The sequence below is a fragment of the Propithecus coquereli genome, unplaced genomic scaffold (genome assembly GCF_000956105.1).
Source record: "Propithecus coquereli isolate 6110/MARCELLA unplaced genomic scaffold, Pcoq_1.0 Scaffold206, whole genome shotgun sequence".
In the NCBI taxonomy this organism is placed as follows: Eukaryota; Metazoa; Chordata; class Mammalia; order Primates; family Indriidae; genus Propithecus; species Propithecus coquereli.
In genome coordinates, this window is record NW_012145634.1 from 1,353,676 (window position 1) to 1,366,134 (window position 12,459).

Below are 12,459 nucleotides of genomic sequence, written 5' to 3' on the forward strand. Positions count from 1 at the left end.
CCTTTTCTCAGATTTAGGAAATCAAGATTGATGAAGAACCTTATCCTTTTTGGTCTGTAATTCTCTGTCTCTCAAGTCTCATGTGTTCTGTTTACTGCAAAACCTGCAACACCATTTGTGATATTTTAGTCTCTGCCAAAGCTTGATTTGACCATCTTAATACCCATCACTAGGAATTTCATTAAGTGAATTGTGATTCTTCTCTGTAGTGGACTGTCATGCAGCCATTTATTGGGATGGTGACTTACAAACAGCACAGACAATATGATCCGATTTTGTTTAAAAATAAAATGCGTACTTACCCACGATATTTATAATGGAGTTATTTCAGACATGGAGATGAAATTACAGGTAACTATTCATTTTCTTTTTGATATTCCTCTCTATGTTCTGAATCTTTGATACCTAGCATGCATTACTTTGTAATCAAAGAGAAAAAGAGATCTGTATTTTGAAAAGAAGAAAAACATTTGATTTGAGAACCAGATCCTTTAGAGACCTGATTGAGGCTTCTTTGTTACTATTCTTATGGTTACATAAGAGATCTCAGCCAAGTGTCACTGATCCCAACAGGAAGACTTTCACCCCCTACCCAGGCCCTCTGTCGTTGCCTCCACAGGAAGGTAAATACTACAGCGAGGAAGCCGAGGTAGACCTGCGGGACCCTGGCAGAGACTATGAACTGTACAAGTACACATGCCAGGAGCTACAGAGGCTGATGGCCGAGATCCAGGACCTCAAGAGCAGGGGTGGCAAGGACATGGTAAGGAGTGGGACCCGGTGACCATGAACCTGGTGGTTCTGCATAGATGCAGCTATTTTTGCACCTACCAGGGGCTTTCCTCATCTTGGTCTTCTCTCTTAGCCATGATCAGGTAGTTGGAGCCTGGGAGCTCCTAAGACTTGCCTATTAATATATTGGAACTTCTCATCACCACCCAATTACCAATTACAGTAATGAAAGTACAGGATAATTAATTTATTCCATAACTAATTTGATCATTCATGCAATTAATATTCATTAAGTGCTAAGTATTTCGCTAGGTGTTGAGAAATGATGTACATGTAAATTCCCTTGATGTTATAAAGATGGATATGTACTAGTAAATCTTACAGAGCAAAAATGAAATTATCGTTAATATTAAATGAATAAACCAGGCTTTAGGGGCTAAGAAGCTAAACAGTGTGGCTAAAAACTAGATGAGTAAGTTTTTTCAAAAATCCATTTTTTTCCAGGAATCTCACTTATCTGTGCTTATGCTGGCCAATATTGTTAAGATTATTACATTCAATCTGTTTTATTGTAGCCAAGCTTTGTGGCCATAATTCTGTTATTTGCATTGAATTTATTTTATGATGTTATTTATAGAGGTCAAATTTTATGGGAGGCTGTCGCTATTGCTGCGATCTCTGTGTAGGATCTACAGGGACAGATATCAATTGAGCATTGGCTGCACTGGCTCCATCTTCAATTCCTTTTACTCTAGTCCAAGCAGAAATAGCTTTTTTTGCCTGGGAACCTTAAGCACCTATACAGTCATCCTTCCATTTTCCTCATGACATTTCTCGTGGTTCTGAGCTCCCTCCACTGTCTGGTTTTGGCCTCCAATGAGGATAGGTCAGCAGCGAGGGACTGAAGGCGTGGTCAGCAGTTTTATCCTTTTCCTTGCCCACAGGCAATTGAAATCGAAGAACGGAGGATCCAGAGCTGTGTGCATTTCATGACTCTAAAGAAGCTTAACCGATTAGCCCACATCAGGTTGAAGAAGGGAAGAGATCAGACCCACGAGGTGGGAGTTGAGAGGTTTAATTAACCCCCTCGTCCCTCCTCCATATCCTGTTTTCTATCCCCTTTACCTCTTCTCTGTGTTTACTGACCCTCTGTTCTGGGCCTACCCCAATTTGCCCTGCTCACCTCTGACCCTTGTCCTCCTTTCAGGCTAAGCAGAAAGTAGATGCCTATCACCTGCAGCTCCAGAACCTGTTATATGAGGTGATGCACCTGCAGAAGGAGATCACCAAATGTCTGGAGTTCAAGTGAGTTTGGGAGGACGAGGCTTTGGCACAGACGGTCTGTTGGCAACTCCTTTTTCCTGTATAGCTCACTATGAGTCAGTCTCTTTAAAAAGGAAATCTGATGAGCTCGGAAGACTGCAGGATCTGGAAGAAGGGTGAATAGATCACTCTGAGTGGGAGAATTGCAAGCAGTAGTTTCAGACTGCACAAAGAACCTCAGAAATCTCTCTGATCCTTTTGAGTTTTGAGCTCTACACGTGGTAAAAAGCAGTTCTGTCTTCCCCTCAGGGGCCTTTACATCCCCAGTTTGATTCCTGGGCACGTTGTATGGGAGCAACTCACTGCCAATCATATCCTTTTAACCTTTTGGCCCAGTTTTCCCCTATAAAGCCCCAGCACTTCATTTTTGCAAATGGGTTTTGTTCTTTGGGACCTGAACTTCTTGCTGCTTAGCTGCCTTCAGGTGAATAAACTACAGTTTGTCAGTGTTCTTTAAATGTGATACCTCTTTGCAAAACCAAGCTGAGAGATGAGAAAGGAGTGAACAGGGAAGAAAAGGGAAAATGTTCTTATTTGGTCAGACCTGTTCGTGCAAACTGAAGGAAAACAGGCTTTGTTTGTGACAAACTTGGCATGAGTGTATATGAGTATAGCCACATTAGATCCAGCTTTTTTTTTTTTTTTTTTAAGAGACAGGGTCTCACTCTGTCACCCAGGCTGGAGTGCAGTGGTGTGATCATAGCTCACTGCAGCCTCCAACTCCTGGGCTCAGGTGATCCTCCTGGCTCAGCCTCCCAAGTATGTGGGACTACAGGCATGCACCACTACACCCAGCAAATTTTTAAATTTTTCAATTTTTTGTAGAAAAGGGAGTCTCACTATGTTGTCCAGGTTGGTCTCAAGCTCATGGCCACAAGCAATCCTCCCACCTTGGCCTCCCAAAATGCTAAGATTATAGGCATGAGCCACCATGCCCAGCCCAAGTCCAGCGTTTTTTTAATTGATGCTGATTTTTGAGAGGTGTCTTCATCTGCTCCACAAATTCATCACATAATAAATATTACTAATAAATAGATAAACAATTACATATTAACAGAGGTGAAGTCCACATCAGGTCTGTAACTGAGTTGATATTATTACAGCATTCTCAGTTTCCTGGTTTTGACAATATACTATGGTTAGATAAAATATTATTAAAGGAACCTGGGTGTAGGGTACACAGAGAAAATACACTCTCAGTATTATGTTTGAAACTTCTTGTGAGCCTTAAACTATTTCAAAATTTAAAAAGTATAAAAATAAAAGAATGCAATGCCCTGGTCTATAATCATTGCTCAGATGGAAGCTGACAAACCCAGAATATAGTGGAACTCAGGCCTGTGGGAAGCAGGTGGCTGCGTGGGAGGAGCATGGGCCCCTGGCGTCAGACAGCCTGGGTTCAGATCCCAGCTCTGCTGCTCATTAGCTGTGGACCTTGGGCAAGCTGCTTCCCCATTGGAAGCCTCCACCTCAGTTGAAAACCGGAGTTTAAAAACCCCACCTCCTAGAGTTGTGAGAATTACATGAAGTAAGGACAGCATATAGTGGGTGCTTATCAATGTATGGTAGCTGCTGTTATTACTACCATTATCTGACCATGACTTGAGCACTCCACTATGTTAATGCAGCAGAGGATTTCTTTTTTTTTTTTTTAAATACATGTATGTCACTATACATGCAATAATTAAAGCCTCTAGATTTTTTTCACATCTGGTCTGCTATGCTGCATCTTCCCCATCCTGTGTTTATGCAGTTAATGTTTTGAACTTAAATACTGACCCTTATATTTATTCCTGTTAATGACATGTCTTAGTTTTGACCTGACAGTCTAGGACTAGGCTGTAGTGTTTTTATTTGACTCTTTGAGCTATTAGCTCTCCTGCTCCGCTTGGAGACATTTGTAAATTTGATAAGCATCCCTTCCAGGTCTTTAGCTAATTCATGAATGAAAAGATTGGACAGCATGGATAAGGATCCTAAGGCATGTTACCAACTACCTCTCTTCACCCTGAAACATCTAATGAGTATTTATTGAGAACACTGGATTCCAAGATCCTGAGTAGTTGTAGACCAGGGCCAAGTGGACATCGATGGGGGAGCTTTGGGCCTACTTAAGCCACAGTTCCTGAGGATGGCAGTTTGACGTCTAGTTTTTGCCTGTAGGTCAAAGCATGAAGAAATTGATCTGGTCAGTTTAGAGGAGTTTTATAACGAGGCTCCACCAGATATCAGCAAGGCTGAAGTCACCATGGGAGACCCTCACCAACAAACCCTGGCACGCCTGGACTGGGAACTGGAGCAGCGGAAAAGGTAGTGTTTCTTCCTTCCTAACCTTGTTAACCACAGAGTGACAGTGGTTTGTCATGACTGAGGATCAGACAGCAAAGCACTGTGGAACCAGCAGAAAGTAGTCTCTAAAACCAAATCCCATTTCGTGATTTTTTTTTCTTTTTTTTCTTATTTATTTATTTATTTTTATTGAGACGGAGTCTTGCTCTGTCACATGGGCTAGAGTGCCATGGCATCAGCCTAGCTCACAGCAACCTCAAAGTCGTGGGCTCAAGCAATTCTCCTTCTCCTGCCTCAGCCTCCCGAGTAGCTGGGACCATGCCCAGCTAATTTTTTCTATTTTTAGCAGAGACAGTGTCTCACTCTTTGCTCAGGCTGGTCTCGAACTCCTGAGCTCAAGCAATCCTCCTGCCTCTGCCTCCCAGAGTGCTAAGATTAAAGGTGTGAGCCACCGTACCAGGCCTATTTTCTTTTAATTTCAGAATATTACAGGGGTATAAATGTTTTTGGATATATGTATCAATTCCCATTTTGTGAGTAATTCACACTGGATAGTTTAAACTTGACCAACCTTATCATGGATGGAGTTGTAATTGCTTAAGGCTGTTAACAGAAAGTTGGAATACTTTTTTTTCCTTTAAAAATTTAATGCCTAAGATCTAAATTTCTTTTATACCATAAATTTAATTTGTATTTGCCTTTGAGCCATCTATAAGCATATGCCTAAGATATAGAGCTTTTCTAATGTATAGAAAAATTGTAACTCACAAAATTATTCCCCCACCGGCCTTTTAGGTTGTTTCCATTTTTTTTTTTTGAGACAGAGTCTCACTCTTTTGCCCGGGCTAGAGTGAGTGCCGTGGTGTCAGCCTAGCTCACAGCAACCTCAAACTCCTGGGCTCAAGCGATCCTCCTGCCTCAGCCTCCCGAGTAGCTGGGACTACAGGCATGCGCCACCATGCCCAGCTAGTTTTTTCTATATATTTTTAGTTGTCCAATTAATTTCTTTCTATTTTTAGTAGAGATGGAGTCTCGCTCTTGCTCAGGCTGGTTTCGAACTCCTGAGGCCTCCCAGAGAGCTAGAATTACAGGCGTGAGCCACCACGCCCGGCCTGTTTCCATTTTTTGCTATCATAAATAATGCTTCAAGTCACACCTTCACTTGTAAACTTCACTTATAAGGAGCTTTTGTTTATTAACCGTAAATGGAATGTCTGTACTATGTAATCTTTTATTCTAAATATATAGTGTTTTTCATACTGGACTTTTCATGGGTGCATCCCCTCCATTAATGGTGACTTTTCCTCCTTCATATTTGTACAAGAATTCTAGGGCTTTTGGTTGGCACATCTGTTGTTTTCCACTGAAGAAGCAGCTGTTTGTTTACTTGCCTTTTTCTGTTATAGAATGTATTTTGTGCCTTTGGTGCATGTTATGAATTCAAAAAGCACTAAGTCTGGTTCTTAGGGAATTTGTGTCCATGTTTTAGCAGGTGGGGCTGGCCCGTCAAGTCCACTGATTGCCCTGGGCACAGGCTGAGCAGTGAGTTTTGCATTCCTGTGGCAGTTATCCTGAATCTGTTCCCACCCTGTCCCAATCAGGCCAGTTTATGAGTCTCATTTGGATTATATGACTGCTAGGTCCACACGTTTGTGAAAGTTTTAGGTTTAGCCTCTCAGGCAAGGAATGGAGCAGAAAATGGCACAGGCATTCCCTAGAGGTCACGGATAGTGCCTCTGAAGACACAGGCATGGATTCCAAGCCCAACTCAGTGTTTACTCTTAGCTGATGATCTTTGGCAAGTTATCTACCTCCCTAAGCCTTAGGTTCCTCCTTTGGGATAAGAAAAGTCCCTGTCTTCCAGAGGGTTTTGTTTCGTTTTGTTTTGTTTTGTTTTTGAGACAGAGTCTTACCCCGTTGCCCTGGCTAGAGTGCAGTGGTGTGGTCACAGCTCATTGCAACCTCAAACTCCTGGGCTTGAGCAATCCTCCTGCCTCAGCCTCCCAAGTAGCTGGGACTGTGGGTACATGCAACCACGCCCAGCTAGTTTTTCTATTTTTTGTAGAGACAGGTTTTGCTCTTACTCAGGCTGGTCTTAAACTTCTGGCTTCAAGCAGTCCTCCTGCCTCGACCTCCCAGAGTGCTAGGATTACAGGCGTGAGCCGCTGTGCCCAGCCTCTTCCAGAGTTTTTGTGTAACATAAGGATTAAATGTAGTAATGCTTGTGAAGAGCTCACCAAAGTACCTGGCACATAGTAAGTGCTGGGTAAACATTAGCAGTTAATCATGGCTGCTCTTATTAAGTGGAGTATGACAGTAAACAGGCATGTTGGGGTGTCCCTGGGGGACATCGGATGACCGTGCTCTGTCCTCCCCCTACAGGCTGGCAGACAAATACAGAGAATGCCTGTCCAACAAGGAGAAGATCCTCAAGGAGATTGAGGTGAAGAAGGAGTACCTGAGCAGCCTCCAGCCCCGTCTCAACAGCATCATGCAGGTGAGGCCCACCAGCCTTTTGCCTTCACTGCTGACCAGAAGCCGCATCACCCTTTGGATTTTGCTAGGTCTGTTACCCTAATTGGAATACAGTGCAAGGGTGGCCTTGTCTGCCGTCCTACCCAGGCGGTACAAAAACCTTGTGTCTGGGGAGAAGAAGTGCCGGCCATCTGGGCTCAGGAACACATATACACATTTACCTGGGCATTTTCTTCTCATCTAGAGCCTCCTTTCGGTAATGCACTTTCTCAGACTAAGTTTAATTTACCCCCTACGAGGTCCCCACCAGCCCTGCAGTCTCCAGGCATTGAAACGTGCTCCCGGTCTGTTAGATCTTTGGTCCCCAACCCTGGGTATCGGTCCGTGGCCTGTTAGGGACCAGGCTGCAGAGCTCTGCCACTGCTCCCCACCCCCCTTCCTTTTTCCAAGAAACTTAGTTGGGGGGGGGGCGGTGCACAGCAGGAGGTGAGTGGTGGGTGAGCAAGTGAAGTGTCATCTGTATTTACAGCTGGTCCCCATCACTGGCATCACTGCATAAGCTCCACCTCCTGTCAGATCGGCAGTGGCATTAGATTCTCATAGGAGCAGGAACCCTACTGTAAACTACACACATGAGGGACCTAGGATGCATGCTCCTTATGAGAATCTAATGCCTGATGATCCGAAGTGGAGCTGAGGCAGTGACGCTAGCGCTGGGGAGCAGCTGCAAATATAGGTTTTCATTAGCAGACAGGTTTGACTGCTCAATAAATGTAATGTGCTTGGATCATCCCCAAACCATCCCCTCCCCACCTAGGTCCGTGGAAAAATTGTCTTCCATGAAACCGGTCCCTGGTGCCAGAAAGGTTGCTGTAGAACATATGTTATGATCTCATTTGTATACTTTGGTTTGCAAAATATCTGTATGGATATATACATGTATAAGTTGTGTGTATGCTTAGAGATTATCTGTATTCACACCAAACCATTAATAATTACTTTTGGGGGCTGGGAACTTGGAACTTTTGGGGGCTGGGAGCTTGAATACAACTTTTTAAAATGATGTACAGTGTATTACTTTAAAAAATAATTTTGCATCCAACTCCTTAGTGTATAGCTCAATGAATGAACACAACTGTATAACCAGCACGCAAAATCAAGAGAAAGAACATTACCAGTTTTCCAGAAACTCTTTATTCTTCCTGTCCAGTCCCTCTCTCTCCTCACGTCTTAGTAGCCATTATCTTGACTTCTAACATCATAGGTTAGTTTTGCCTGGTTTTGAGCTTTATGCAAATAGAGTCATAGTGTACACTCTTTTGTGTCTGGCTTCTTTTGCTCAACAGCGTGTTTATGAGAATCAACTGTGTTACTGTGAGTACCACGAGTTCATTTATTTTCATTGATGTTTAGTATTTGATTTTGCTTATTTCTGGTTTGGGGCTATTATGGATAATGCTACAATGAGCTTTCTTATATGTGTCCTTTGGTACACGTGTGTACACATTTTTTTACTATATACCCAGGAATAAAACTGCCGTGTCATAGCATATGCATGCTAAGTGTATATTTAGCTTTGGTAGATACTGAAAGAGTTTTCTGAAGTGATTGTACTGATTTACAGAAATTCCCACCAGCACCACATGAAAGTTCTAGTTGCTCCACATCCTCGTCAACACTTGATATTGTCAGTCTTCTTAATTTTAGCCATTCTGGAGGGTATCTCATTTTGATTTTAATTTTCATTTCCCTAGACATTGAGCACAGCACCTTTTGCATGCTTATTGGCTTTTGGATAACCTCTTTTGTGAAGGGCCTACGCCAGTCTTTTGCCCATTTTTCTTTTGGGTTGCCTGGAGTTCTTCATATTATCTGGAGATGAATCTTTTGTAGATCTTTCCTGTTCTGTTACTTACCTTTTCACTGTCATACTGGTATCGTTTAATGAGCAGATACTCTTAATTTTACTATGATCTAATTATTAATCTTTTTCTTTATGGTTAGTGCTTTTTGTGTCCTGTTTAAGAAATCTTCCTCTCTTCCAAGGTCATGGAAATATTCTCCTATATATTCTTTTAGAAGCTCTGTTGTTTACCTTTCACATTTCGATCTGTAGTTGTCCTGGAAGGGAATTTTGTATATAGTGTGAGGTAAGGGTGAAGATTCATTTTTTCTTCCGTTGCTAACCCATTTATTGAAAAGATATTCTTTGCCCAGTGTTCTGCAGTGCCACTTTTGTCAGAAATCAAATGTCTATGTTCAAATGTTCATGTGGGTTTGTGTGTGATCTATTTGTCTGTCCTTGCACCAATATCGTGCTATCTTATTTCCTGTAGCTTTATCAAAAGTCTCAATGCACAGTTAGTTGGTAGGTGCTCCCACCTAATTATTCAGGATGTCTTGGTTATTCTTGGCCCTTTGCATTTACATATAAACTTTAGAATCAGCTTGTCTGTTTTCACCTGCTAGCATTTTGATAGGGATTACATTGAATCTGTAGATCACTTCAGGGAAAATTGACAGCTGGACAACATTGAATCTTCCAGGCCATTGACATTCATAACCTCCATTTATTTAGATCTTTCATTTCTCAGGTCTTTGCGTAGAGGCTTGCACATGTTCCATGGATTTATTCTTGGATATTTGATGTTTTCTTGATGCTATTGGAAATGGTATCTTTTTATAATTTCATTTTCTTACTAAATGTTATTGGTATAAGGATATATAATACAATTGGATTTTTTTGAGACAGAGTCTTGCTCTGTTACCTGGGCTACAGTGCAGTGGCATCATCACAGCTTACTGTAACCTCAAACTTCTGGGCTCAAGTGATCTTCCTGCCTCAGCCTCCCAAGTAGCTGTGACTATGTGCCACCATGCCCGGTTAATTTTTCTATCTTTTTGTAGAGGTGGGATCTTACTATGTTGCTTAGGCTGATCTCTAACTCCTGTCTTTAAGTGATCCTCCTGCCTTGGCCTCCCAAAGTGCTGGGATTACAGGTGTGAGCCCCTACACCTGGGCATATCTCTTTTGTAAATAAAAAACTATATGCAGTGACTAAGTAGCCGCATGTTCCTATGTGGACTGCCAGAAAAAAGGAAAAACAAAAATCCTTCTTTTGTTGCATGCAGGCTTCCCTCCCGGTGCAGGAGTACCTGTTCATGCCATTTGACCAGGCTCACAAGCAGTATGAGACAGCGAGGCACCTGCCACCTCCCCTCTATGTCCTCTTTGTCCAGGCCACTGCATATGGGCAGGCCTGTGGTGAGTATGGGGGCTGGTTGAGGAAGAGGGGCTGTGGGAGCAGCAGCTGTGGCCGATTGAGTCATTTGGAAGCACCACCTGCCGAGGAAACTTCCCGGCCCTGCCCAGATGCTCTCAGGTGACAGATGCTGCCTTCCCTCTGTGCTGCCCAGCATGGCTGCTCTGACCAGCTGGCCTGAGACTAGACTAACCTCATGGGTATTTCAGAATGGATGGCTTTGAACCATTTGTGAGCCTGGCTGGACAGCTGTTGGGTACAGTGCCCAGGCAGCCTGTCTGGGCTCCCAGGTGCTCACCTCATCAAGGCACGCTTGGCAGGTGGATCAGCGCCTCTTGCTCTGCTTCAGGGTGGGGGTGGCTTGGTGAACACAGGTCCTAGCCAGCTGTCCCAGGCTTTCACCACGCACCTGAAACAGGCTGCATGTTATTATAGTGAATTACCAGGTTAGACAATATGTCCTCCTTAAGCTTAAGGGCAGCCTGTGACTCTGCTAAGGTTTTGAGAAATTTCTGGAGACCTGCCTCTTACCCTAATGCAGCTTTCACCCAGCACCTAACTTTTCTTCCCCACCCCACCGCATCAGACAGACATATTGCATCAGTGCTTGCCTCTCCTCCCAGCCGTGGGCACCAACACATTACTGTCTCTCTTCTTGTGTTGTCCTGGTCCTTCCGGTCCTCTCCCTCCCCTTGTTCTCCCTCCTGTTTCCATCATCAGCTCATATGAAATCCTCCTCCCAGCCCCCTAGACAGGGTGAGTAATTTTCTTTTCTTTTGTGTTTAAAATCCAACCTGTTTCCATTCCCATTTTCCAGTAGAATTCTAAGATTAAATGACTGAAAAGAATAGTCTAGCATTTGCTAGTGGGCAGTCAGCTTGTTTGGGGTGGGAGGTGATGGTTGAAACAGGGTTGCCAGAGATAAGGCAGTGGTCAACCACTTTTGGATTTTGTCACATCTCCCTAGTGCAGCTGAGCAAACCATTTCAGGCTCCTGTGACCCTTAAGACTGGAGCATCAGGGTGGTGGCCAGTCTGACCTCATAGTGTTAAACCCCCAGAGTTCCAGAAAGGGGGTCCCGAAGCATCACTCAGTGAGGTGTCAAGCCTGGTGCATGTAACAGGGTGTTGTCTCTGTGCTTGAGAGGCCAAGCTCAAGGTGAACACACCTGGTCTTGAATCCGGCTTACCGGCTTTCTGGCTATGGTGTCTAACTTCTCTGAGCCTTAAGTTTCTCATCTATAAATGGCTACAGTAATAGTATTGCTCCTATAAGGTTGTTGAGGATTAAAAATTTATTTTTAAAAATAATTTTTTAATTACAATCATCAGCTCCTTTAGTCCCTACCTCAACAGGGCAGCTACTATTTGTCATGTTCCCATTTCATAGATAAGGAAACTGAGGCTCAGAGCAATGATATAACTTTCCAGGTGATGTGTTTGGGAATTGGTGGGACAGGGACTTGGGCCTGGGGTTGGACTGCAGGGTCCACATTCCCGCCCACTGTCCTGCTGCATCCCAGTTAAATGAGACAATGACAGCCGGGGGCTTGGTGTAGTGGGGAATAGAGAGTAAGAACTCAGTAAGGTGAGAACAGGTGTTTCTGGGGTGTGAATAGGTATGGATGGGCTTCTAGGTGAGAACCTTTAAGGAATTGGCAGAGGAGTTCCATGCGGCTTCGGGCTGTCAGTTTGTATTTCTGTGCCTTGGTGTATGCCTGAAAACAGAGGCGGTCACCACTAGTCTTAGGTGATGTTAGTCTAGGAACCTGCACTTAAATTATTCGTTCTTAGTAAATGATAGAAAAAGGACTAAGGTCCCCACTTTGTTCCTCTTCATCTGGAGGAGGGCTTTTGCCCTCCCACCCCCAGTCAGCAAGGCGCTGGGGCAGGAGCAGAAGAGACGCAGCCCCCCAGCTGGCCTGCCCGTGTCGCTAGTGCCTTCCCCTAGTGGCTTTCCTATGAAGCTTTTTCTTGCCCCCAGATAAGACGTTGTCTGTGGCGATTGAAGGCAGTGTGGACGAAGCCAAGGCTCTATTCAAGCCTCCTGAGGACTCCCAAGGTAATGTGGTGGTTGGGCTGCCCCCCCACCCCCCGGGACACCAAGTTTGGGAATGAGCTGGACTGGTTCTGTGTTCAGGACCCTTGACCTTAATGTCTTAGTGCCCTGGCGGGTAGGCGAGGGAGAGCTCAGTTTCTGGAGTCGCAGAGTGCTGCCTATGTATTTCAGCACTCCCACTCACGAGCTCACTGACCCTGAGGAAGGTATTTAACATTTCTGAGCCTTGGTTTACTCATCTGTGGAAAATAGATAGTAACACCTCATGTAGAATTATTATGTGGATTAAATAAGGTATCGCACACAAGGCCCTTGGCGT

At 44.0% G+C, this 12,459-nt stretch overlaps 1 protein-coding gene across 1 annotated transcript in view; it reads left to right on the forward strand.

The window, feature by feature from the left end:
* THOC5 (THO complex 5) overlaps positions 1–12,459 on the forward strand; it is a 29,919-nt gene that overhangs the window by 2,799 nt on the left and 14,661 nt on the right. The window contains exons 2-8 of the mRNA XM_012644086.1: positions 597–763; positions 1,677–1,790; positions 1,940–2,037; positions 4,219–4,365; positions 6,727–6,841; positions 9,952–10,084; positions 12,066–12,143. Coding sequence (XP_012499540.1) covers positions 597–763; positions 1,677–1,790; positions 1,940–2,037; positions 4,219–4,365; positions 6,727–6,841; positions 9,952–10,084; positions 12,066–12,143 — 852 coding nt within the window. The remainder of the gene's footprint in view (positions 1–596; positions 764–1,676; positions 1,791–1,939; positions 2,038–4,218; positions 4,366–6,726; positions 6,842–9,951; positions 10,085–12,065; positions 12,144–12,459) is intronic.